The following is a 26476-nucleotide window of genomic DNA, read 5'->3' on the forward strand; positions in this document are numbered from 1 at the left end:
AACAGTATTTAAAGTGTAAAAACGAGTTTTTGTAAATTCATTCGCAAACAGTAAAGGGAAGCCAGGGACAACCTGTGGCGTGAGTTTGGGGAGTTTAGACGTCAACTTTCTCCAGTCCTGTAGTGCCACCTGGTGCTGAAGCTGTGAAACGTTTAAACGTAGCGTACTACTGAGCTAAATTACAGGGGTTTACAAACTCCATCCTTCCACACTGAAACGGGGCTGGAATAAGAGCATTAAACGAACAAACATCTAATAAAGCAATTAGCAAGACTGGGTGACAAGCAAGGGAAATATATTTAATAACACGCATTGCAAACAAATTCCTTAAGTATTACTTATTAGAGTTTTGAAAAGATTAGTTACTTTTGATATTGTCCTTTGCATAATGTCCAAAAAATGTGCTTTGGGACACATTTTGGATTAAATATTCAGCAACTGTTCATTCTGTAAACTTCATCAGTAAGTGACGACTGCAGAGCACAAGCTACAATAATCCTGTCCAAACCTGACCGTGCAACAATCTTTTTTAAGGTAACAGTAACCTTTCAGTCCAAGACGGAAGATTGATTTTGTCAGTCTAGTACAATTTCAGACATGTCACTGCAAACATCCCACAAGGCCTAAAAATGTACTGGATTTGCCCATTCTGTATCGATATCTCGCTTCATAAAAAGACAGAAGCCTGGACTGAAGAGACACACCATTTCACAATTATTGTAACTAAACAGCAATTGAATTTGACACAGCGTTCAACACTGCGCAGTAAACAGGGCCGATAACACTCCAAAAGTGTGTGCGTGCATTGGGAAAAATACACAAAATCATGTTGCTACTATACACTGCACATCATACATGTGGCTACAGGTAATTTAGTGTATACTTTACATATTGGCTGGCTGTTGCATGGAGTCGCTGTCTTTTAACATAATTATTATAAAAGTTGGCAGTTAGCAACTGGCAAAGAGTGACAAATGTAAAAAAAAAAAAAACCTCTCACGGTGCTTTACAATACTGGCTCCCAGTCCGTTGTGGACAGGGCTAATTCCAAAGGCTGAGGGCTCTTCCCAGTCCATCACCACGCAGTGTCCTGAGCTTTCTTGGCAGTACGAAGGCTGCATCAGGGGTTGAGCACTGCTGGACTGGCCCGGCTTACTGCCCAGCCCAACGTCAAGCCTGATGTCCAGCGCATCGTGTGAATGACGGAGAAGAGCCACAAGATCTGCTAAGCAAGAGCCAGTTGTAACTCTGAAGTTTGCCAAAAGACCAGCTTTGGCAAGCAAGCATTTGCACTCAAAATTAAAAGGCACTAAATAAATGGCACTTTAAACAGAGGATAAAGTTTTCAAATAAAGCATTATAAAGATATAAGTATTCTCTAAATCTATGATATAAAAAAAATGTTTGCTGGGAAAAAGGAAACCTGGCTATGTCTCCATGTCTGAGACATATGTTGCTACTGTAACTGTGATTTAAACATGTAAAAAAGAAAAAACTCCAGTAAAGAGAAGTCCAACCCCTTTCCCCTTACTGGCCGCCCCTGTAGTCTGTCACCACTTAAGACATCTCATTGGCTCTGCAGCCACTCCACTCGAAGCTCTGCCACTTCCTTTCCATACCAGTCATGCAGTTTGGAGAAGCAGCCAGTTCCGGGCGACACAGGGCTCTCCAGTGACCCGCCGGGGGTCTTCCTACGTGGGGGAATGGGCGGCGGTATCTCCCCATCTCCATCATCGAGCTCCCCTTCCCAGACCATCCCCGACACACCCACCTCGCCCACACCATTAGCCAGACCCAAGGGCTTGTTCCAGGACACCCCGTTCTCCTTTCCAAGGTTCCCCAGGGAAAGAACCCCTTCTTCGGACACCTCAGGGTCCTGGGACAGGGAACCCTGGAGCCCAACTGGAGCCGAAGCCCGAGACACACAGAGGGTGGGTCTCGGGTGAGCCCCACCCCTCCCTCCTCCTCCCCCTGCCCCACATCTTTCCCCACCCCCATGCACCAGAGGCCTCTTCCCACGGCCCTTGGCCCACGGCGAGGTCGCCCCCTGCCTCGCCTCCTCCAGCTGGTACTCCAGCTCCCGCACCACTAGCCTCATGTAGTCGAAGCTGGCCCGCGACAGCGCCTTCACCCACGACTCCATGGCAACAGCGCCGTCAGCGGCCAGCTTGTAGACGCGGGCTCGGGTGCACTCGAAGCGCACGGCGAAGGCGAACTCTGCTGACTCGGAGTCGCACAGCTCCACGGTGCAGCCCTCCAGCACGATCACCCCCAGTGGCTCGCGGCTCTCCCGCTCCTCGAAGTAGAAGAGCAGGTTCCCCTTCAGCACACACCAGCGGCGGTGGTACGCAGGGTTGCGGTCACCCTTCTTCAGCAGGAATCCCGTCTTGTCCGGCGGTGAGCTGCAGGTGGCGTAGTACGCCACGCTCCTCTCATTCAGCTTCATGGCTCACAGAGCAGCAGGGAGACAGCAGAGGACTGTGCAAAAAGGAAATAACCACCTATTAACAGGCACTTCTTCTGCAAATGGGAATCAGGAATTCACAACGCTCCGTAAAATCAGATTTACAGCAGCAGACTTGTAGGAATACAATCCCAGGTTTACAGCAAGTGTTAAAGACTGTTAAAGATTGAACTGGAAGTAAAAAAAAAACCAAAAAAAAAACGTAGTGCATGTTCATCAAAACTTCAATAACGTGTAATAAAAATATGGTAGTGCTTTGCATAGCTATAAGTGTGAGAAAGTTGGAGAGAGGTAAAGAGATTTAGAGAGTGTGTGAGAAAGTAAGGTTCTGAGTGGCACTTCTCTTACGGTTTGCCGGTGAGCCATGTACACTTGGGTACCGTGCTTGCTTCACGTCACCTGTAGACACCGAGCTTCGCCATCACAGGTTGCTCAAAAAAATCACTGAGACACACACACACATTCCTACGTATTAACGTTTCCAAAGAGGTATGAGTAAAAAGCACGAAGAGGAAGGAAACAAGCGAGCGGTAGGATTAATCTTTTCCAAAGAAGTCTATTCATAGTGGAACAAGAACCCTCACCCACTGTCAGCTGTCCTCTAAAACTATACTTATTGGTAAAAGGAGCGCCGTTATACCGATTTAAACCGTCTCTTCGTGTGAACACACTAAGTTGAAAGACTAGCTATCCAGCCGATCAAAATGTTGCGTTAGCTAGCTACGTTACATTTCTGGCAACCGTCGTTGTCAGTTTTAAGTGTAGTTTCGGTGCAAAATGATCAAATTAAAAAGGCTGATTCTGGCATAGGTAACGTTACACACCACTGTAAGACATTTTCACATGACAATAGGTAAAGGACACCAAAAAACGTTTAGCGGACACAAGCAAATCATCCAGCTAACTAGACAAGTAAGCCCGTTAGTTACTGTTGTTAAAACGCCAACGGTAAACATACAAAACACTGTAGTTACTTTGCTTAGAAAAGCAACCGAAGGCAAGAGATTAAGAGAAAACTAATCTAGCGGGATATTTCTGTCCAGATAAAGTTAACTAGCACGTTATCTAGCTAGCTAGGGTAGCTAACGCTAGCGAGATAGTTAACACCATTTCACCTTACAGAGTCTACACGCAGTCACAATGCACAGAAGTTTTAGGTTAAAACATATGTGGCGTTAATCGTGCTAAATGTGCGGCGGTTGCGCTGAGCAGTAAAGCTAAATTCATTAACCTTACCGTCAGTTAGTCCTCACCCATTTTTTTTTTTCAGGTTTCCATGCCCTTGTCTGCTTGTCTAGTCACGTGACACAGGCCCGCCTTCCACTGAACCGGACCGGTTCTAGACAAGGGCTGCCTTCTTGAAATGTGGTTCAACATGTTGGGTTCTTCTTTTTACATTTAAGATGTATAACCCTCAGAGCACAGATAAGTGAAATCTCAGGTGGGGAATATTCACAGAAAGATCACCACGGGCAAATTTGATATGTATTTAATATGCAAGACAGTACAGAAGGGAGTGCGAGGTGTGGAAGAAGTCACACGACAGCTCAGATCACTCCTTGGAAAGGCAATTACATATAACCACAAAAGAGATTATAGATAATAGCAATTTCATGAACTTTTAACAACTCAACTCGTCAGATCTAAATGCACCCACAAATCGCACGCGCACACACACACACACACACACACACACACACACACACACACCCAACCCCTCAGCATCTGGACATGAGAATGACTACTGAGGCAATCACATGATCACAAAACAGAAGGAAATACCAAATCATTTAACGTAGTCTCCTTAGTCCTCCAAATCGCCCCGAATCATGCCGATATCCTAATATTCGAGTGCCTGTTCAAACTACTGCTGAAAAATTATGAAACATAAGCAACACTGAATAAAGAAAATATTAAGAGATAAAAGAAGAAAATGTGCTTTGTATAAGTTTAAGATTGCAAATATATTCCCCCCCATAGCCATGTGCCTTCTGAACACATCAGAGAAATCAGGCCTCGTTTATACACAGTGACTGTAGACTGTCGACTGAAGGAGATCTCTGTAAACCACAGCCCATATACACACCAGAATTAAGGCACTAGAATCCTAAGGCATATAGGGTTCTAGAGATCTCAACCTACTCATAGGGTATTATTCTCGAACTGTTTCTGAGCTGGCTGACTTGCCATGATGCCTTTTTTCACATTATATGACTCTCCAGGATGTCCCCGTGTTCCCCCCAAGCTCCCAGCAGGTCACAGAGCATTCGAGGTTCCAGAGTTCTGCTGGAGAATTTTGAGTTCATTTAAAAGTGACACACTGTACAGATGTCATTCTACATCTGAAATGCTCAAACATCTTCAGGACGATCCAGCAAACCTGGTCCAGCTATTCAGGATGTTGAGGAACTTCAGAAGCCCTTTGTCAAAATTTCCTGTTTTAAAATCAGAGTCGGAACTAAACTCCAGAAGCAGAGTTAGAGAAATACTCTGCAGGGTGGTGCATCTCCAGGAGCAGGTTTGGAGTTAAACTCTACCAGATAGTAGCTTTTCAGGAAAAGAGATGGAGCTAAAGCTTGCAGGGCGGTGGATCTCCATTAAGCAGGGTTGGAGCTAAATTCTGCAGGTTGAGAGATCTCCAAGAGCAGGGCTGGAATTAAATTCTGCACCAGGGTGTTGCAGTGAAACTCTGCAGGGTAGTTGAGTTCCAGGAAAGTGGTTGGAACTAAACTCTGCAGGGTGGTAGATCTGTAGGTCAGGGGTTAGAGCTAAACTCTACAGGGTGACAGATCTGCAGAGAAGGTTTAGAGCTAAACTGCTAAGTGATGGATCCTCAGGCGCACAACTGGAGCTAAACTCTGTAGTGCAGTGGATCTCCAGACCAGGGGTTGGAGTTAAACTCTGCAGGGTGGTTGATCTCCAGAACGGAGGTTGACGCTAAACTCTACACGGTGTTCGATCTCTAGGCGTGGGGACTGGTATCTGTTTTGGAGCATCAGTGCATGCAGTGCTTGCTGCATGCCTAGCTGTGATGCTTCTGCTACTACAGCAGAGGAAAAGCTTGATACTGGGGACAAGGGGAGACGGTGAGAGGTCCAGTGCGTTCAGCTCTACACGGGCCCATCTGGGGCTGGACAGACTCCTCTCTCTCAGGAAAGAGCTCCAACTCTTTAACTATGACAGTAGTTCCACTCAGGTCAGCTACAGCACAAAACTCCACCCTGACCCAGCCACATAAACCTGTACAACATTCATATTCTGAAAACAATAAAAAACAAAAACAAATGAACATCAAACACTCCACATTATAGTCAGAATAGTAAGTCCTAACATCTCCAGTGTGGGGAGGGGGAGTATATATGTAACATATAACAACAACACATGACAGTAGTGCTTAGGGTTACAGGACCACAGGACTCAGAGAAGAAGCCACTACTTTGAGTGGTTTCTCGTTGGCGCACGAGGCTCCAAGAGGCCAGAGACCCCAAAGGGAAGATCATCTGTGTAAAGACCATATTTGTACTGATCATCCATTAAAGACCAATTGTGACCATCCATGTAATGGCAAAGATAAAACTACATTTAAAAAAAAAGGAATGACAATGAAAAGATCCAAAACAAATAAAAGATGAAGTACAAGTGTCTATGGATGTGGAGTCACATCTCTATTCGAGAGCCACTATAGGGCAGTGGATCCCAGGCTCTCCTCACACTGCATGGAGTAGGGCTTCCCCTGCTCCAGCTCCTCATCCAGGCATGGAGGAGCAAGTTAAATACTAAACTGGGAGGTGGAGGAGTTCCTTGTACTGGAACTGTGAACCACCCGTTTGGAGGTGACCATCTGAAGATTCTTCTCAGGTGATGATGCCGGCTCCGGGTCCTCTTCAACATCCATGGTTATGTAGCTGCAGCACTCTCCAGCTGATCAGCTAAAGGGAAAGACTTCCAGACCACCTCCCAGCTCATCCTCAGAGCTGACTGGCTAGGCCAGGTCTGTGCTCCGAGGCGATTGGTTGGAGCAGGTATCAGTCATTAGTGGTGGGCGTGAGGTCGCAGGGCCTGGTACAAGCTGCTGAAGGAGGGGCGGTCTCTGATGTCACGTCTCCAGCAACACATCATCAGGTCAAATAGGGAAGATGGGCACAGCGGAGGAGAGGAGAGATAGATCTGAGGGAGAGAGAGAGACAGTGAGGCAGGTTAGTTACAATGTGATTGTGTTCCTTTATATTTGTGTGTATGAAGCCACATCATTAGGAACACCTCTTAATCTGCTCATTCATGTAATTATCCAAGCATGTGGCAGCAGCACCGTGCAGAAAACCACACCAGCCAAAAGTCTGACACAGGCCAAGATCCTGAGCTGTATTTCACACCAAACACCACGCAGACACAGGCCAAGAGCCTGAGCTGTATTTCACACCAAACACCACGCAGACACAGGCCAAGAGCCTGAGCTGTAGTTCACGCCAAACACCACGCAGACACAGGCCAAAAGCCTGAGCTGTAGTTCACACCAAACACCATGCAGACACAGGCCAAGAACCTGAGCTGTAGTTCACACCAAACACCATGCAGACACAGGCCAAAAGCCTCAGTTGATATAAAATATGTGACTTTGACTGCCATGGTGGTTGGTACCAAAAAACATCCAACAAACAGCAGGTCAGTGAGAAGAAAAGCTTTTTTTTGATAAATGAGGTCAGAGGAGAATGGCTATACAGGCTAATGGGGGTGGTGTAGTGGTCAACAGATCAGACTGATGGTGGTGGTGTAGTGATGTAGCACACTGATACCAATCAGGCATCAATGGAGCCTGAGTATGAATATTGTCCGAGTCTGTGTATTGTTGCTGACAATGTGCATCCTTTTAAAACCAAAATGTATCATATCTAATTAATAACCATAATTTATAATGGTTACTTTAATTAATTTAAAATTTAATGGTTCATTTCTAAATCATATAATTTATAATGTTTATAATGATTGTCTTGGTTTCTCTCAACATTTCCTCCTCGTGTTCTAGGGAGTTTTTCCTTGCCACTGCCATGGCTTGCTCACTGGGGGCTTGGACTCGGACATGTTTAAAGCTGTTTTGTGACCACAGCTGTTGTAAAAAGCACTATATAAATACATTTGGCTTTTACTTCCAGCATGAAAATGTGGTAGCCAATAGGTTCGGTGGCCTCCCAGACACCACTAGAGCACCTCAACACATCTGAGTCCACTAGATCACCTCTATGGGGCAGTGGTAGCTCAGTGGTTATGGTGCCAGTTCAAGCCCCGCCACTGTTGTGTCCCTGAGCAAGACCCTTATTCACTCATAATTGTAAGTCCTGTCGGATAAAAGCATCAGCTAACTGCTGTAAATGTAAATCTGTGGCAAAACAGGAGAGTTGCAGCACAAATGTTACATGATATGTTTATGTGAACATGGACCAAAGTCTCAACACCTTCTTGTGGAATCCATGACTATTCACAGAGCAGATTTATTAGTGCGGGGTTCAGGTGGAGGTCCTCCTCTTTATTAGTGTGTTGTTCAGGTGGAAGTCTTCCCCTGCGTTAGTGTGCTGTTCCTGATAGAGATGCAGTTGGGTGTACACTTATTTATGTACCTGTCTCCCCTGGTTCCTGAAGAACTCTCCACTGTTCTCAATGACCTGCTCATCTGTCAGTAGGCTGTAGGGCTGTTCTCTACACAGCGTGAAAATCTCCCACAGGGTCACACCAAATGCCCAGACGTCACTCGCTGTGGTGAATTTACCCTGATAATATACATACACACAGACACATGAACATACACAGGAACACCGGCAAACACACAAACACACACACACACACACACTCACCAGTAGAATGCTCTCCCATGCCATCCATCGGATGGGCAGTACGGCGCGGCCCTGGATGCGGTAGTAGTCACTACTGTACAGGTTTCTGCTCATGCCGAAGTCGGAGATCTTTATGGTGAGATGACGGTCCAGCAGGCAGTTACGCGTGGCCAAGTCCCGATGCACGAAGTTCAGAGAGGCTAAGTACTTCATCCCCGACGCAATCTGTACAGCCATGTGCAACAGGTCTGCCATGCTGGAAAGAAAAGGAAGAGCGATAGAACAGGGGGTCTGTCAAACAGTGGAGTCTCCTGACGTGAACTGTCGAGTATGTGTACACACCTGACAGAGTGGATGTTGCCGTGGGGGTGTGTGTGTACACACCTGACGGAGGGGATGTTGTTGGCATGGGTGTGTGTGTGTGTGTTTGTGTGCACACCTGACGGAGGGGATGTTGTTGGCGTGGGGGTGTGTGTGTACACACCTGACGGAGGGGATGTTGTTGGCATGGGTGTGTGTGTGTGTTTGTGTGCACACCTGACGGAGGGGATGTTGTTGGCGTGGGGGTGTGTGTGTACACACCTGACGGAGGGGATGTTGTTGGCGTGGGTGTGTGTGCTCTCCATCTCCCTCTGAGACAGGAACAGGTTCAGGTCCCCGTTCTCCATGTATTCAGTGACCATGCACAGTGGGTCAGAGCGTACGCACACACACAGGAGCCGGATGATGTTCGGGTCATTCAGCCTTGACATGATCTTTATCTCCTTCAGGAAGTCATTCCTGATGGGGGTCAAAAGGTCATTAGGGTCAACATGGGGGTCAACAATGAGCATTTAGATCAGCTGGAGCTTACGTGCTAAACGAACAAACAACACACCATCACTATCCTTCCATATACATGTTCTGTGCTTGGGTTTCTGCCCATGGGCTTCCTGGGCTTGTTGTAGATTGTATCTGGTGCCACTAGACCCTTTGTTGAGCTGATCGGTTGTTTAGGTGTGCACAGGAGAAGCAGAAACTCCCTGCGTTGCTGGCGGGCTGTGCGGCGGGGACGTCACCCTAACGGCACAGCCGCCAGCCTGTCTGGCCACGGCAGGGCCTTGAGGGCATGTTTACACATGCACATAACCATCCCAAACACCTGAACCTCAAGACTTCTGCTAGAAGCCTGACAAAGGCCACACTGCATGTGATCAACATGTCTTTGTTAAAATGCCTGTTAGCTGATACTGTTTCTCTTGGTACTGTTTTCCCATCAGTGTGCTGCAATGAAAATGTCTTCACCCTTTTGTGAGGCCCCCGGAGTGGCAGTGTAGAGTGGTGCTCAACCACGTGACTACTGAGCTGCATTTGCAGAACAGAGAAGCACTAGAGTACAGTATATAGAAGAGATAGCAGAGGCCAAAGGCTGTGTGAACTGTATGGATTGAATGACTGTACGGGCTGTATGGACTGAGTGACTGTATGGGTTGTATGGGCTGTATGGACTGTATGGGCTGTATGGGCTGTATGGACTGAGTGACTGTATGGGCTGTATGGACTGTGTGACTGTATGGACTGTATGGGCTGTATGGACTGTATGGGCTGTATGGGCTGTATGGACTGTATGGGCTGTATGGACTGTATGGGCTGTATGGACTGTATGGGCTGTATGGGCTGTATGGGCTGAGTGACTGTATGGACTGTAGACAGAGGAGCTTGGCAAACCTGGCATTGCAGGTGGCATCTGCTCGGAGCTGTTTCACAGCCACCAGCACGGCCCTGCCATCCTGCTCGGGCAACGGGGCACCCTCCCCCAGAAACTCCACCAGGCCCGTCGCCTCACAGAGGTGCACCTGCACACAGGACAGCACAGTACAGGTGAATTACACAGATGCACCTGTACACAAATCAGCACAGCACTTCATACTCAAGGGGAGTTTCACTACATTACCCAGACTCACTACATTACCCAGACTCACCTCTCCAAACTGGCCCTCCCCCAGCTTCTCACGGAAGACAAGCTGCTGGCGGGGGACCTCGGCGGCAGAGATATCCTTGCGGGTGAGTGAGTCTACAGTCAGGGCAGGCACAGCATACATGTTGCTACCGGTGACGCCCTGCAGGTTGATAATGTCGGTCTCGGCGTAGTGGGGTACACTGCTCTGGAAACCCTGGTGAGGGGTACACTGGGTAATGTCAGGCTCAGCGTACCCACCCCCACAGTCTGGAGAGAGACGGGGGGGGGGGGGAGAGGGGAAGAGATGGAGAGAGAGAGGAAGAAATGGAGAGAGAGATGGAGAGAGAGAGGGGAAGAGATGGAGAGAGAGGGAGAGGGGAAGAGATGGGGAGAGAGAGAGAGGGGAAGAGATGGGGAGAGAGAGAGAGGGGAAGAGATGGAGAGAGAGGGGGAGAGAGAGAGAGAGAGGAAGAGATGGAGAGAGAGTGAGAGAGGGAGAGAGATGGAGAGGGGATGATAGCGAAACAGGGCAGAGAGATTTTTAATACCACCTTTTATATACACACACACACATTTATTATGGTACAGCAATTTTGTTAACAATTACAATAATTACATATTTAATTTTTGTGTTTAACAATTTACAAGTTATTGGCTTCTAAAATTGTTTAAAAACCAGACATATAATGCAACCAGTGACTTGTCCTGAATTTCAGAAGGAGGAATAGAACAATATGTGCTGCAAGTTCCTTTCAGTGGTGCCACTAAAGTCATCCTGGAGTGACCAGAACTGAGTGGAGAGCAGCAGAATAGACCATCAGTGAGGCATTCTGGAAACTTGACCTTTAACCTAACTGTGAGAGCACTGACACTCTGACCAGGACTGAGCTAGAACATCTGGTTAAAAACAAATGTAGGCAAAACCCCTGGGGTCATCTCTTACCCTTTCAAGGTTCATCGCCATGGTAGCGAGGGGTCAGGTGGAGGTCAAAGACAGAAGACTGAGTGCAAAAGTTAAAGGGCAAAGGGAGAAGGAACAGCACTAAAAGTGAGAAAAAAAAGAGAGGCAGAGAGAGAGTTAAAGAAAGAGAGAGAGAGAGTTAAAGAAAGAGAGGGAGAGAGATGGAGAGAGAGAGTTGGGAAGCAGCATGCAAACAGGCTTTCTAGGAAGAACATCAGATTAGTGTAATGTAACAGAAGAAATGAAAGAACATTTTCACAGCAGAAATAGACCGTATGTTGTGTGTGTGTGTGTGTGTGTGTGTGTGTGTGTGTGTGTGTGTGTGTGTGTGTGTAAACGTGTTTATGCTTGTGTGCTTCTAAGCGCATGTGTGTGTAAGCATGAGTATGTGTGCAAGTGTGTGTGTAGTTTTTGTTTGTCAGTAGTTTGTGTGTGTGTGTGTGTATATATACACAAGGCCTCTGCACTCTGCACTGGTAGTATGACTCGGAGTGTAATTGTGTGTGTGTGCGAGAGTGTGTGTGTGTGTATATACACAAGGCCTCTGCGCTCTGCACTGGTAGTATGACTCGGAGTGTAATTGTGTGTGTGTGTGTGTGTGTGTACCCGAGGCCTCTGCGCTCTCTGACAGCTCTGGCAGTTTGAGTCCAAGGGCAGCTGGGTCCTGGTACTGGGGGTCCAGCAGGAACACTCTCTCATAGGGGGGGTCCAGGGGGTCCCGCGGAGGAATGGGAGGCGTCTGCAGGACGATCGTGTCACTGCTGGAGGACAGACGCACAGTCACCTCCTCTTCTAGAATCCGCCTAGGGGCCTGCACAGAGAGACAGACTCATGACTCATTACTCATAATACACACACACAACCACGCACGCACAAAGATAACGCACCTTCTCCAGGACTTTACACACATACTGGCACCACAGAATCAGGACAATGATAACCACTAGCAGGAGGATAATGGTGACCAGGCAGCCAATCAGGATTGAAGTGCTGCCATCTTCAGGGGGGTGTGTCTTAGACAACACCGTGCTGACATCTGCACACACACACACACACACACACACACACACACACACACACACACACGTACGTACGTCAGAGTCACATGACCCCAACCTCCACCTCAAAGTAGAAAGGGAGGTTTGCTGGCCTGACTTGCAGATGGTTTATGAATTAAGACACAATACAGAGAAGAACAGGGTTATTATGCTTGCTATAAGTTCACAACTCAATGTCCCAGGATGCCTGTCCCATGTTCGGCCCAGGAAGTGTTTGATCAAGCTCTGGTCAAGCCCGGTGTGTGTATGTGTGTACCACGAGGCCCGGTAAAGGGCTCTAGGTTCTCTGTACCTGCTTTTAGCGTGGTCAGACCAGGGCTCGCCGCTGTAGCCAGAGCCGGAGTCATTGGCGGGGCTGGGGTCGTCGTCGGGGGCAGGGTCATTGCCGGCGGCATGGGCAGAGGGGTCATCACTGTGGCAGAAACATTCCACAATCAGTGCCAGGGAGCATCAGCTTTGGAATATCATATCAGTCATATATGAATGCACTCAAACTAATGTAACCTTTACCAACTTATTTAGAAGAACTGGATTAGTGGGGAACCGGACTTCGGATTTTAACCATATAAATGTATCCAGCTGTAGTTGTGAGAGGATGCGGAGCCACAGCAGGCAGCCAAAGAAGAAGCGGGGCCATACCGGACTGGAAGGAGATCTCGCTGAACATCATCCAGGTGTCGGCAAAGCTGAAGCGGCAGCGCAGGGCTGTCCCAGAGCGCCGTCCCAGTGGCACCGTGACATAGCGCGCACTCGGGTTCCGGTCGTCCAGCACCGTGGCGAACGTCACCGCCTCTGGGTCCCACTTGGAGATCAGGTGCGCCTTGAAGACGCAAGACACGGCCGAGAAGACCTTCACGCCGCGCGTAAACATGTTGTTGCTGTGCACCTGCAGGGAGAACATGGGACCACGGCATGAGCCACACGCCCTTTAACCCCATGTTCCTGGAGAGGGGACTGCTGGGAAATCCAGACCTCTCATGCATTTTTACACACATTAACACACTTTCCAGATGTTCCAGGTTGCCATTCCAGATCTATTCAAACATGACGTAGAGGTCTTGTGTGCCAGGCTATTCAAAATGTTGGCTCTGAATGGGCTTCAGTGGTTTTTAACGTTTTAACGGAAACACTGTTACAAGCACAGAACGGACTGAACCTGACTGATGTCCACGTGAAGTTTCATTTAAATTCCTTATGACTGAGAAGAACTCTTAATACTTGTGTATAAAAGTCTCCATACAGGACACCTACATGCCTGCCGTCACACACACACACACACACACACACACACACACACACACACACTCACATGCTCAAACACACACCCCTGAAGGCAAGCTGACATGCTCAAATCTCTCCAGCGCTGTTTCGCTCCAGGTTCAACCCAGCAAACTGTGGGGAGTCAGGAGGAACGCAAGAAAAACAGGAACTCATGGAAGTGCAAAGATATCCCTCTTCTCTCTTCTCCTCCTTCCCTCTCCTCTCCTCCACTTCTCTCCTCTCCTCTTTCTCCAGTTCTCCTCCTTACTTTCATGGAGGTGAAGTTCCGTCGCCTGTCGAACTGGAACTCCATTTCCACGTATCCTGGGCCAAGGCTGTCGTTCCGCCAGCCCACGTAGTCGTAGCCTGGCCACGGCTTGTACTGCTGCACGCGCCCAAAGTCGTCCTGCCCCGCCACACCATCAGTGAGCTGCCCCAGACCACCCAGCAGTCTCCTGGGAGAGAGAGGGCCAGAGAGAGAGAGAGAGAGAGAGGAAATAAAAAGAGGAAGGAAAGGCAGAAGAAATGCAAGAGAGATACGGAGAGTGAATGACAGGCAAAGCAAATGGTGGAGAGAGAAAGAGAGGAAGCACTCTGCCGCAGCGGCAACAGATGAGCGTTCATGCCAGCCACATTGCACCGCCAAAACTTCGGGAGAGATCCCTGTACCGCTGGTACACACCTGCGCTCCAGGACCCCATCGTAGGTGGAGTCGTTCAGGGGGGTGATGGGGTAGCCTGGCGCCATCATTGTATGTCCCTCGGGGGCACTATACGCTGTCAGGCCATCTACATGTAGACAGACAGAGAGAGAGCGAGAGAGAGGGGTCATTTTGAGTTCGGATCACACCACTAGATGGTGATGACAGGGTGAAAAATTCACAACCTTTTCTCCAAGTACAACATGCAGGAGCAAAATTCTGAAATAATCTGAAATTAAGGTTTTTAATATTGGAATTCTGGAACAGTTTATTCAAAATGTGAATCTATACATCGTACAATTTTATTAAAGATTTAGAAGTTTTACAAATGGTCGACAGAAACAGTAATAATCATATTATTACATATTAGCAATGGCCACTGTAACAGCATTGGTAACAGTTATGGTCACTGTAATAGTAATGTCACTGTAACAATAATGGTCACTGTATAGCCACTGTAATAGTAATGGCCACTGTAACAGTAATGACCACATACTGGCCAGTGTAACAGTAATGGCCACTGTAACAGTAATGGTCACTGTATAGTCACTGTAACAGTAATGGCCACTGTAACAGTAATGGTAACAGTAATGGTCACTGTAACAGTAATAACCACATACAGTGTAACAGTAATGGCCACTGTAACAGTAATGATCACTTACTGGCCAGTGTAACAGTAATTCACATGCAGAGTCCTGTGCTAACAACTGTGCATGTGTGTGTATGTGTTTGTGTGCTGTTTGAGTGGGTGAGTGTGTGGGTGTGTTTACCTTGCCAAGGACAGCCGAACAGCTCAATGCGCATACACACTGTGTGCACGGCGTCTGTGACGGGGATGAGCCGGAGGTAGCGTGTGATGATGGGGGGATGAAGATCCTTCACCACTGACTCATACGTGTTCACGTTTCCCATTATGATCTGCAGAAGCAAACACGCAACATTTCTCACTCAACACACAGCACACACAACTCCAGAATATCAACCAGCACTCACAAATGACACAGCACACTTGACTAATTCGCAGTTTCACAAGGGACCTTGCTAGACAGCTAGTTTATATCGTCCACCACCTAGGTCATCAACCCGACAATCTCAGTCTTTGGTTTTAGTCTTCCTCTGTTTAAAACCCTATGGGGTGTGTCAGTTGTCCTCTAGTAGGACTTAGTTGTGGTCGGGTGGTCTTGATGGAGTGCTGGTGGAACCCTATGGCTGGTCTTTGAGAAGACTGCTAGCTACTTCGGCACTCGTCTACAAGCACTTTGTTTAGAAATAGACCAGCGGATGTTTCCCGCTCTGAGTGGTGACGAATCTGTTTATGTTGCGAATCTGGCAAGTGCCTTCCATGTCTCCAATGTCTCCCATATCTCCTGTGAGACTTTGTCTCACATGTCTCCTGTATCTCCCATGTCTCCCTTGTTTCCAATAATCTCCAAGCATGTTGCAGCAGCTCCCAGGAGCCCTGGAGTGTGTGTGGGCCAGGCAGGACGCACCTCGTTGCCGTAGCGGTTCTTCCAGGAGAGCCACCGGTGGGCGTCGCGGCTGTAGTCCAGCCGGTACTTGCGGGCGAACTCGTTGCCGGAGCTGCGAGCGTAGCGTCCCTGTGTGGCCACCACGGTGAGGAAGGTAAGCTGGCGCAGGTCCAGCTGCAGGTACTGCACGTCAGACGGCTGCAGCTGACCAGCAGGACACCACGCTCCGTCACCCTCCTCTCTGTTCAGCCTGGGGGGATGGAGGAAGGGAGGAAGGGAGGGAGGAGAGAATCTTTTTTGAGCTAAAATACCTCAAGCTAGACAGTTTAATGACTCATCAATCTCGTATCTCTACAGACAGCACAAAGATAAAAGCAGATAAAAGCAGTCCCACAGTCCTGTGAGGCTCAACAGTTACTTCAGCAAAGGCCAAGAAAGACAGAAAGAAACAGAGCATGAGAAAGCCATGTGCTAAACCAAACCAAGTGTCATGTAAGGGTAATGATGCAGACAGTGGTTGCCTAGCAAACAGATCTACGTGAACTGGATTTTTTCCGGTAAAAAGGTCGGAAACATTCCTTTTACCTTGCGTACTGCGGCCCGGTCGTGTCATACCATTGGCTGGAGGCTGTGATGTCATCGTTTTTGATCCTGCCATCCTCCATGCCAAGAGGATAGCGGCAGAGCGCTGGAATAGGACATAGGTCAAAAGGTCATACAGGGGTCATCAGAAAACCGAGAACAGTGTTGGGCTATTTCAAGGTCAGTCAGGTCAAGGCCACACCCAGGGCATGTGTGTGTGTCTTTAGTTGTTTATTGGAATTAAATGCATAATGTATGGAAATATGAGAAAAGAGGGGTTTACCTTGTCAGGACCAGCAAAACAGTTCAGTAGACAGGTTCTTTTGTGTGTGTGTGTGTGTGTGCGTGTGTGTACTGCAAAATTATCCTGACATGGTAAAGTGTTTCTTACAAACGCCAGAAGGTTTTATATATTTTATATATATATATATATATATATATATATATATATATATATATATATAAAATTTATTTATTTATTTATTTATTTATTTATTTAGGTTACTAGACTTGAGGTAAATTACACACACACACTTACCTGGGTTTATCTGAGCATTGGCTTTAGAGTGTAAGACCAACAGCAGGAAGAGGAACATGTTGAGGCATCAGAGTGTCTCTCAGCAACACACACTACATCTCACGCACTACATCTCTAGACAGAGAGGGAGGGAGAGAGCGTTAGTCTTCCGCTTTTGTAGTGCTCTTCACTATACCTCTATCTGACCAGAGTTCAGCTAATGCTAGCTGTCCAGACTCAGGGAGCATAAGCTGGCCAGTGGGCATGGCCATTGTGGGCACACCAGGTTGCTATGGAGTCTGTGCACCCACTAACCAAATGGCCCTGCTCAAGAAAGAGTTGCCCCTCCTAACTACAGGCTATAAATCTGACCCAATCAGAAACAGATTCTAAAATCTGAATCTCCAGCATCTCCCCTCTTCAGAGCGGTGGGTTAGGGGAGAGGCAACGCTGCTGAAACTTAGCTTTTGTAATACTTGCAAACATTTGAAACATATGTGCCAGTAAAGCATTTTTATGTATGTATGAATGTAAGTAGGGTAGAGGGGTGAGAGTAAGAGACAGACAAAACAAGAGAGAGAGAGAGAGAGAGAGAGAGAGAGAGAGAGAACATGTAAATGTGACAGGAAGTTGTAGAATCTGAATTCTTTTCCTTTCCCGAAGAATCCAAAGTTGCCCTGTGCGTACCTGCTCTGCGAAGGGTGCTAACAATGCTAAAATGTACCAGAGTTTGGGTGAGAAATGCAGCTGCTCCCCCACAGGGTCAAGTGGGACAGGTTCCATCCTGTTCATTCACATCACGTTGCCCGAACCATAATGGAAAAAACAAGGAGGCGCACACTAAAACGCAGAAGGCCAGCAGGGTCCAGGGTTGTGCAACATGTACACCAATGTAAAATGTTAAATAAAACCACTAACAAACACAAAGACAGGACACTCAACTTGAGGGCAAGTTCAGTTAACAGACCGAATCTGAACCAAAACATGAACTGCATAACAAAGATTGACATTACAGCGTGTTGAAATGCTTTTTATCAGCTTGTTGTGCTAACTCAGGTCCCCTGCTGCCTCTCCCACTCAGCACTCCCACACCACCTCCTTCCTCTGCTCTTGCTATTGTTTTGACCTTCCCCTCCGAGGCGGGACTCCAGTGCTAAGCCCCAGCGGAGCCTGGACCCTCGCCAGACGGCTTAGCCAGAGATCAGTGCGCCAGCCTGGGACCTGAGTAGGAGGAGAATAGGCCCTCTCTGGTCAAAAGCAGTATGCAGGGGTGTGTGGCTTTGTTTGTTTGTGTGTGTGTGTGTGTGTGTGTGTGTGTGTGTGTGTGTGTGTGTGTGTGTGTGTGTGTGAGAGAGAGATTTGAGGGCAATATGCACAGTGTATAGGTGTGATGGTGTTAACAGCATTCTCATTTTCTACAGCGCCTGTCTCCATGAGACTCAGACCACAGGAATGTGTATGATATCAGGACCAAGTTACGCCCCAGTCTTTACGTTTACTACAGTCTCCCTACACACCCACACACACACGCACACATTTATTTGCTCAGTGAGAAGCTACCGCATTTCATCTCTGCCTCAGAACTGCCCCCCACAGAAGTGCCCCTCACAGAAGTGCCTGGTTTTAGTCTCTCGTCTATACAGCACAGAACAAGACTGTATTGAGCTTAAATCAGGTAATAGGTGAAAGATGTGGAACGAAACAACATATATCGCTTTCACGATGTTTATAGACTGAAAATATAAGCCTACCACAATATCTTCATAGGAACACCACCCAAGGTTCATCTTCAGGAGATCAGACATTTAATCAGACTAGGATTTATTCAGTCTAGAGGTCAGTCCTCTGTTTTTCAGGATGCACTGAAATGAAAATTATTGTTTTTAATATACTTTATTTGAAGTTCTTTTTTACGTTTTTCATAAAGTACTAAAAGAAAGTTTTAAATAACACTGAAAAACAACTAAACTCCAGCAGTTCTTTTTCAGCAAACACTGATCTGAAGGCAATGGGGGGAGATACACTGGAGATATACGCAGTGTGTGAGGAAGCAAAAGAGCAACAAATAATGAAAGGAGAGAAAGAGTGAGAATGGAAGAGAGAGGAAGGGGGGGTGGTTTATGTAACATTTGGCTCCAGCTGGGGTCTGTGTTGGGATTCCAGTTCTGTTGCTCATCTTTCTGAGGGTCCCACATGGCCAGCCAGGAACACGGCCCAAAAAACACAACCACGGGAAAAAACAAAGCCCAAAAACACAACCACGCCAACAAACACTTGCCAGAAACACAACCACGCGAACAAACACTTGCCAAAAACACAACCACGCGAACAAACACTTGCCAAAAACACAACCATGTTAAAAAATACAGGCCAAAACACAACCACGTTAACACTTGCCAAAAACACAACCACGCAGACAAACACAAGCCAAAACACAACCACGCAGACAAACACAGCCCAAAAACACAACCACGGTAAAAAACAAAGCCCAAAAACACAACCATGCTAACAAAGGCAGGCCAAAACACAACCACGCCAACAAATACTTGCCAAAAACACAACCACATTAACAAACACGGCCCAAAAACACAACCAGGCAGACAAACACGGCCCACAAACACAACCACGTTAACAAATACAGGCCAAAATCACAACCATGCCAACAAACACAGCCCAAAAACACAACCACTTTAACAAACACAGGCCAAAACACAACCACGCAGACAAACACGGCCCAAAAACACAACCACGCCAACAAACGCAGGCCAAAAACACAACCACTTTAACAAACGCAGGCCAAAAACACAACCACGGCAACAAACGCAGCCCAAAAACACAACCACGTTAACAAACACAGGCCACAACACAACCACGCTAACATACGCAGGCCAAAACACAACCAGGCAGACAAACACAGCCCAAAAAACACAACCACGGTAAAAAACACAGCCCCAAAACACAACCACGCTAACAAACGCAGGCCAAAACACAATGTTAACAAATACAGGCGAAAACACAACCAGGCAGACAAACACAGCCCAAAAACACAACCACGTTAACAAATGCAGGCCAAAACACAACCATGCTAACAAACACAGGCCAAAAACACAACCACGTTAACAAACACTTGCCAAAAACACAACCACGTTAACAAACACAGGCCAAAAACACAACCACGTTAACAAACACGGCCCAAAAACACAACCACGTTAACAAACACGGCCCAAAACACAACCACACAGACAAACACGGCCCAAAAACACAACCACGTTAACAAATACAGGCCAAAATCACAAGCATGTTAACAGACACAGCCCAAAACACAACCATGATAACACTCCTCCAAACACAGCCCCAAAACACCACCACACAAACTGTCGCCTGCTAACCCAAACACAAAACAAACAAACAAACAAGACGTTGGAGTTTTAAGCTACGTTCCCTGCAAAAATTATATCTGAATTGCAAATTTAGTGGAACAGCCTTCACAAGCGCTCTCTAGACAGGCCTGGAGTTTGAGCACAGGCTGGAGGCGGTGTTGCTTTGTGTGTGTGTGTGTGTGTGTGTGTGTGTGTGTGTGTGTGTGTGTGTGTGTCACAGTGCCAGCATGGTTCCCACCCTGAGCCCCACAGCCACACAAGTGCAGATGGGCTGTGAAAGAAAAAGAAACGCTGAACAGAGAAAAGCACAATAATCACCCCAAACCTTCTGTTCTGTTACTACCCTGTTACTAGCACCACCCACCCCCCCCCCCACACACACACACACACTCCAGCAAAGTACTTCCTCATAGCAGAGCAAAAAAAGACTATAATTGCACCTGGCAAAGAGCTTTATAACATGCAGGGACTTATCATCTATGTGCACACACACACACACACACACACACACACACAAACTGACACACAAGCATACACATACACACACTGTAACAAAGGTTCACTCTGTGAGACCAGAGGAGTGTTACTACCAAACAGATCTGATTATGGAACACCAACATCAAACTGTAATCCAACAGGCAAAGGAGACAGACAGGGACAGACGGAGAAGAAGAGAGAGCAAGAGAGAGAAAGAGAGAGAAAGAGAGAGAGAACCGGGGGTGAAATAGGGAAAAATCCTGAGGAACAGAAAAAATTCAGAAGGAAATTCCTCAAAAGGAAATTCCTTTCTATGCTGCTCAGTCCATACATTGACGGGTTTTTCATATCCTACTCCTGTATCCCAGTTCCACTGCCTGAGATGTCAGCCACAGACCTGTTCTCAAGCTGTTCGGAACCAGGCCCAGTTACACATGCTTTAAGTATTCAGAACCATCGTTGCCTAATAATATCCAGAGAGTAGCAGGAGCTTCTCAGAAAAACGCTGACACAAAGCTCATCATCAGACCACTGTTAGACTATTATAAGAACACTATAAGATCACCACAAGATTATTGTAAGATCTGTAAGACGAGACGAGATGAGATGAGTCACTGTATGATAACTTATAAGACCACTGTATGAAAAGATAAGGCAAAATCACCATAAGATCATTGTAAGACCATAATAAGCCTATTGTAAGACCATCTTAAGGTCTCCAGAAGACTCCTGGGAAACATTCTCAGGAGACATAGTGTTGATGCTTCTGGGACTGATGAGAACAGTAAAGCTGGACACCCCCACAGCTGTGCGATTTACATTCAGCATGTTCAGGAGCAGACTGACTGATGCCGTCTGTTGGGGTGACAGCAAAATCGTCGTACAGCATCGCGTTTAGTCTCCATGCTCAATCAGTGACATGCGTCTTTGAACGGTCCACTCCAGTTTCTGGGAAGACGCTGGAATGAATGTGCTGCTGTCAGGCAAGCCGGAAAGGTAAAGCAATGGAGGGTGAGGCATCTTCACACCTCACACAAAGCGTCTCCAGACCGCACGTCAGACATCTCCGCACCGCACACAAGTGTCTCCGCACTGCACGTGAGCCATCTCCACGCTGTTGGGTAGGCGTCTCCATGCCACAGGCTGGTGCAGACAGCTGCCCCACTCACTCCGTGCGACCTCAGGGTGTGGCTGGGGGGTGACCTCTCGTATCTGCCTGTGTAGGAATGCCTTTGAATTAAGAATACTTCACATGGATCTGTGCGACCTTTCCCCCCTGACCCTGGCTCGGAGCAGTGGCATTTGAAGGACTCTGCTGAACGCTACAGTATGAGAACGGACCGTTTATATATTGAGTGTGTGTGTGTAAGCACCACATACTATGTGTAGTCAAAAATCCCAGGTAACCTTATGGCTTGAACAACTGCACAACTGAACAACTCCAGGGAGTCTGCAGCCCAAGAGGTGTTAGCCAATCAAGAAATAGCTCTCTACCCACTGAGGTACTGCACTTACTAACACTTAATAAAACATTCTGCATTTACAAACACTAAAACATACTGCAATTACAAACACATTTAAATACACTTAAAAACACGGAGTTAAACACCCTTTACTTACAAACGCTGAGTTAACACTACCCGAAATCTCGACTTTTTTCTGCAGAGGCCTCGCGCCTGGTTTTGGATGCAGACGTGCGCGAGCGCGCTCTGCCTCTGCGCGCGCCGAACTCGAGGAATCGTTTCTTTAAACCGACCTAAGCCTGAAGTCCGGGTAGGTCATCTGTAAAAGTCATACAAAGACGTTTCATTCCGCATACAGCGTGCTTAAAATGAGAACAGTGGTGTGGTTTGTGAAGCTATCGGTGCAGTTCACAATGACAACGATGTAGTTACTTCACAACCAACACTGGCTTTATAAATCAGAATAATTCCCATATACCGCTAAGTCTAACGACTTGGCCAGCAATCATTTCCACCGTCAACCGTCTGTCCGCAACAGCAAACCTAGCCGAGCTGTTTTCTCTGAAAGAAGTCGACTGTGAAATTCAAAAGCATCGGAAGCGAGGAGCCGCTGTCCGTCTTTGTCCGACAAACATCTCCGTCGCGAGCCCGTCACGCGGCGCGGATCGCCGTTTCACAATCGCAGCAACAAAAGGAGCAAACATCGCTGAAACAACTTTAAAAGCGTGGTCCAAGAAAGACTGTCCTTCCGCACTGACCATCCGCTCTTACCGTCTTGACAATTCCCAGACAGTCTCATTTCCTCGCTGAAGTAGGCCGGGCCCGAATCATACATCCAGAATCATGTGTTTTGAAAGAAAAAGTAACGTTACATCGCTCGCCGTTACAATGCATCGTAGATCTGGACAGCGAGGGGTGGGTGGGGGGTGTTCGGAGTGATTTTTTACATCACATCCCTCTTCCGGCCACTTGAGGAGGGGGTTGCCACACGGTCCTCGAGCTGTGAACCGGGCGACCTCGCGCGAGCTACCGGGGCGGTCACGGGGCAGCGCGCGCGTGGATGTCGGACGACGCCGTGTCGCTATATCAACCAAATTAGGTTTCAGCGCCGAGGTCGCAACCCCCTCTACCGTCCAGCGTCCGCCTCATACGGCTGACCTGGGGACGGTTTAAGAGTTTAAAATCCGAATGAACACAATTACACTGCGAAGAGGAGCTGATCCCAGATCCGCGGTATGGTCAACACGTGGACGTAATTCTCACGTTACGTATCTTTCACTAACTGCTCCCGACGTAGCTCACTACATCCTACAAGCTATGTGATAATCAGAAGCATAATCAGTTATGTTTATTATTATGATTATTCTGTGTGATAATCAGCTGTACTGTATGATTTGTGTTTTATTTATGGTTCTGTTTATTATTGTTTATGATTGCATTTATGATCATGTTCTTTTATCATATTTATGATTATGTTTGTGTTCATGTTTATGATTGTATTTATGATTATGTCCACTGGTGCCGCTTTAGTTCGACCTGCCAGATGATTATTAAAATAAAACAACAATAATAATAATAATAATTACTATTGTTGTTGTTGTTGTTGTTTCTGCAGTTGGAAACTACTGCAATCCACATAAGCTGCACGGCGATAGACCCTCAATAAGTTCGCACATCGGTGCACTCAAAAATTATTTTCTACAAACACGCTAGTGTCACAAAACTACCTGCAGTAGACAAATATTTCCAGCAGGGGTCGGCAAACTCGTACACTTAGAGCGCCCCGTTCATTAGAGAAGTGCTGTATTTTAGGATCCCGCGTGGCGTCACGCATTCGACACCTCTTTCCCCTCATCAGTAGAAAAAAAAAAACCTCATTTGCTGAGCTTCAGGGCTTAGTCATGGGCGATGATGCAAGACTCCGCGTGTCTTCACTGTAAGAATGGGAAATTCACTGGTAAGATGAGTAAAAGATTTATTTAATCAGATTTAATCAGTTATCAGTTTTGTCTCATCATGCATTCTGGATATAAGAATCAAAGCACTGAAAGGTATCTTGTGCCAAACAATAAACTGGAATCCGAGTATCAGCTCAGTCAAGGAACTGATGTCAAAAGTAGTGAATAAGTGAGTGATAATGAATAGCTTTGTGTTCTTTGGTAGCAGGCATCCTTCCCAGTTATCACCAGGAAATGTTTTGCAGAAAAAATATACAAATTTAATCACAAGTAGAGGAAGTGTAAGGTGGAAGGTGTTTAGTCTGAGGGACCCGTGCAGGGATGGACATACACAGCTCCCCCAGATATACACCCCCCCCCCCCCCCCTCGGCAGGTTTCAGGGAGGTCCCTTTCCCTGTGTGCTGGTAAGAATGTTGGAATTCCTGCCATGAAAGGAGGCAGGACTCTGATCTGTTTTACCACCAAGTGGGATTTTCCGGCTGTCCCTGAAATGCACGAGAACCGGGAAACCAGCAGTGTGTGTTTGGGGGGAGGCGGGCTGGTGGTTTAGGAAAACCAGGGACGCCAGCAGTGTGCGTGTGGTGGGGTTAGGAAAACCAGGTACACCAGCAGTGTGTGTGTGGTGGGGTTAGAAAAACCAGGGACACCAACAGTGTGTGTGTGGTGGGGTTAGGAAAACCAGGGACGCCAGCAGTGTGTGTGGTGGGGTTAGGAAAACCAGGGACACCAGCAGTGTGTGTGTGTGGTGGGGTTAGGAAAACCAGGGACGCCAACAGTGTGTGTGTGTGGTGGGGTTATTCCTCAAAACTAGAGGAAATTTCTAGACAACATATGACCTCAGCTGAAATTTCCAGGTTTTAGACACATATACGGCCATGCTTTGAGGAAGTACATATAATTAGATTGAAGTGCTTGTGTGTGCATGGGGGTAAATCCCTGGTAGGGTGAAGTCCAGCAAAGAGCGGAAATGTGCTCATACAGAACTGCTGCTCAAGCAGAAATGCCATTACAGAAGCCTTGCAGGAACTGGTGGAATCCTGCAAGGGATCAGGCAGGAAGCCCACCCCAAACACCTGCTTAACCAGCCTGCTGCTGTCCCCCTAACCTGCCAGGAGTGGACTCCTTGTTCCCCTGATGAATTTCTGACCTGGTCAGGGTGGACTTTCTCTCGTCCCTGGGCTATGGACAGATCACAGGACCCCTCTGGTGCCCTGATGCTGAGCAACAGAGCCATCAACAACCTAGCTGTCAGGATGGCCTGACTTTCACACCCTTCCACCTCTACTTAGGTGTCATAAACCCACAGATTCAAATTCAGGAAGCTGTTACCGTAAATTCTATCAGACTCAAACCCTTACCAGGATAACCAACTTTTCTCATCACAGAGATATGGTCACTTTCCCACAGATTCACAAAGTGTCATGTTATTTTAGCCTACTATGTGAAATGGTAATCAATCAGTAATGTGGTTATTTTAATATAATCTCCAAATTGTGACATTTGCTTTTGTTATTTGATGTGTTATTTCAATATTCTGTTCCTTAGCTGTTCATTATTAATTTGCATTATTCATCCTGATCACTCCATTGGTATGTTACTTACCTTATGCTTATTGTAAACAAAGTGTTAATCTCTCCTAGTTATGTTTACTAGAAAGCTTACATGAGCCAGTTAGACAATATATTAAAGTCAGTAGTTTAGAACTTCTAGAAATTAGGAAAGTAATTAAGTTGATTATCAAATTGCTTCACCCATCCCAGGGTTTGTTTTACAAACTTTATTCTAAGACCTGGGGGTAGAAATTCGTAGCAACTGTATGATATTCTTTATTTAACCGGTTCTTGGTGGATCCTATGTTGTCCTGTATTCCTACTAGAATTATTTTCCCCAATCATAAAAACAAGGCCTATTGAACATGCCTGAACCAGGCATGCCCTGTTCCCCAACGTATACCTGGAAAGTTCGACCCCTTACTCAGTGTGGTACAAGGCGAAAGACTAACGGAAACAAAGAGGGGAGGGGTACCCCCTCCCCCCCACACACAAGTACACAGAGAACCTCTGTGAGGGGAGACAACAACTTCAACGTTTCATTTTCTAAACTGTCAATAACCTTTCATCGACCAGTTAGACTTGAATATCGTGAAATCAACATCCCGGTTGGTCATCCCCATAGGTTGCTTAAAACTTGCTTTTTACTTTTTGTTTCTTAACTCGGTTTTTTATTAGCTTAGCTAGCAAATCTATCCACCATGAATCATTTGTACTGATTGTTGTTTGGCTGCATTGTTATGATTGTTATTAAAGTTATTCTAGGGAAATCGATACTTCTGGTCATTAGTAAAGTCTTAGTCAGTGATTTTTGTGCCTGTATTTCTTATCTCTGCTTATTCAATAAACATAACTTGGTTATTATGTCTGTG

The 26476-nt window shown here is 46.8% G+C and overlaps 2 protein-coding genes across 8 annotated transcripts; both read right to left on the minus strand.

Moving 5' to 3' along the window:
* Window positions 1–278: 278 nt before the first annotated feature.
* On the minus strand, window positions 279–3780 carry pheta1 (PH domain containing endocytic trafficking adaptor 1). Of its 3 annotated transcripts, none has more exons than XM_027025144.2 (3): window positions 3701–3780; window positions 2813–2908; window positions 279–2478 (listed from the first exon to the last, which is right to left on the minus strand). In XM_027025144.2, the coding sequence occupies exon 3, from the start codon at window positions 2444–2446 to the stop codon at window positions 1568–1570; it is 879 nt and encodes a 292-aa protein (XP_026880945.1). In that variant the 5' UTR covers window positions 2447–2478; window positions 2813–2908; window positions 3701–3780; the 3' UTR covers window positions 279–1567. The 3 variants fall into 3 exon arrangements, with proteins under 3 accessions (XP_026880945.1, XP_035382136.1, XP_026880946.1); XM_035526243.1 differs by having other exon boundaries at window positions 3718–3764; XM_027025145.2 differs by lacking the exon at window positions 3701–3780 and adding an exon at window positions 3580–3687.
* Window positions 3781–3937: 157 nt separating this feature from the next.
* ddr2l (discoidin domain receptor family, member 2, like) lies at window positions 3938–23136 on the minus strand. Of its 5 annotated transcripts, XM_027025156.2 has the most exons (18): window positions 22574–22853; window positions 22253–22414; window positions 16797–16910; window positions 16262–16364; window positions 15698–15926; window positions 14978–15125; window positions 14190–14295; window positions 13776–13962; window positions 12887–13133; window positions 12540–12659; window positions 12077–12225; window positions 11796–12000; window positions 10251–10495; window positions 9997–10124; window positions 8872–9069; window positions 8311–8545; window positions 8077–8226; window positions 3938–6631 (listed from the first exon to the last, which is right to left on the minus strand). In XM_027025156.2, exons 3-18 carry the CDS (start codon window positions 16852–16854, stop codon window positions 6497–6499), a joined length of 2643 nt encoding a protein of 880 aa, XP_026880957.1. In that variant the 5' UTR covers window positions 16855–16910; window positions 22253–22414; window positions 22574–22853; the 3' UTR covers window positions 3938–6496. The 5 variants fall into 5 exon arrangements, with proteins under 5 accessions (XP_026880957.1, XP_026880956.1, XP_035382071.1 ...); XM_027025155.2 differs by lacking the exons at window positions 22253–22414; window positions 22574–22853 and adding an exon at window positions 22867–23136; XM_035526178.1 differs by having other exon boundaries at window positions 22253–22853.
* Between the last annotated feature and the right edge of the window lie 3340 nt (window positions 23137–26476).

The sequence above is a fragment of the Electrophorus electricus genome, chromosome 5 (genome assembly GCF_013358815.1).
Source record: "Electrophorus electricus isolate fEleEle1 chromosome 5, fEleEle1.pri, whole genome shotgun sequence".
Lineage (NCBI taxonomy): Eukaryota > Metazoa > Chordata > Actinopteri > Gymnotiformes > Gymnotidae > Electrophorus > Electrophorus electricus.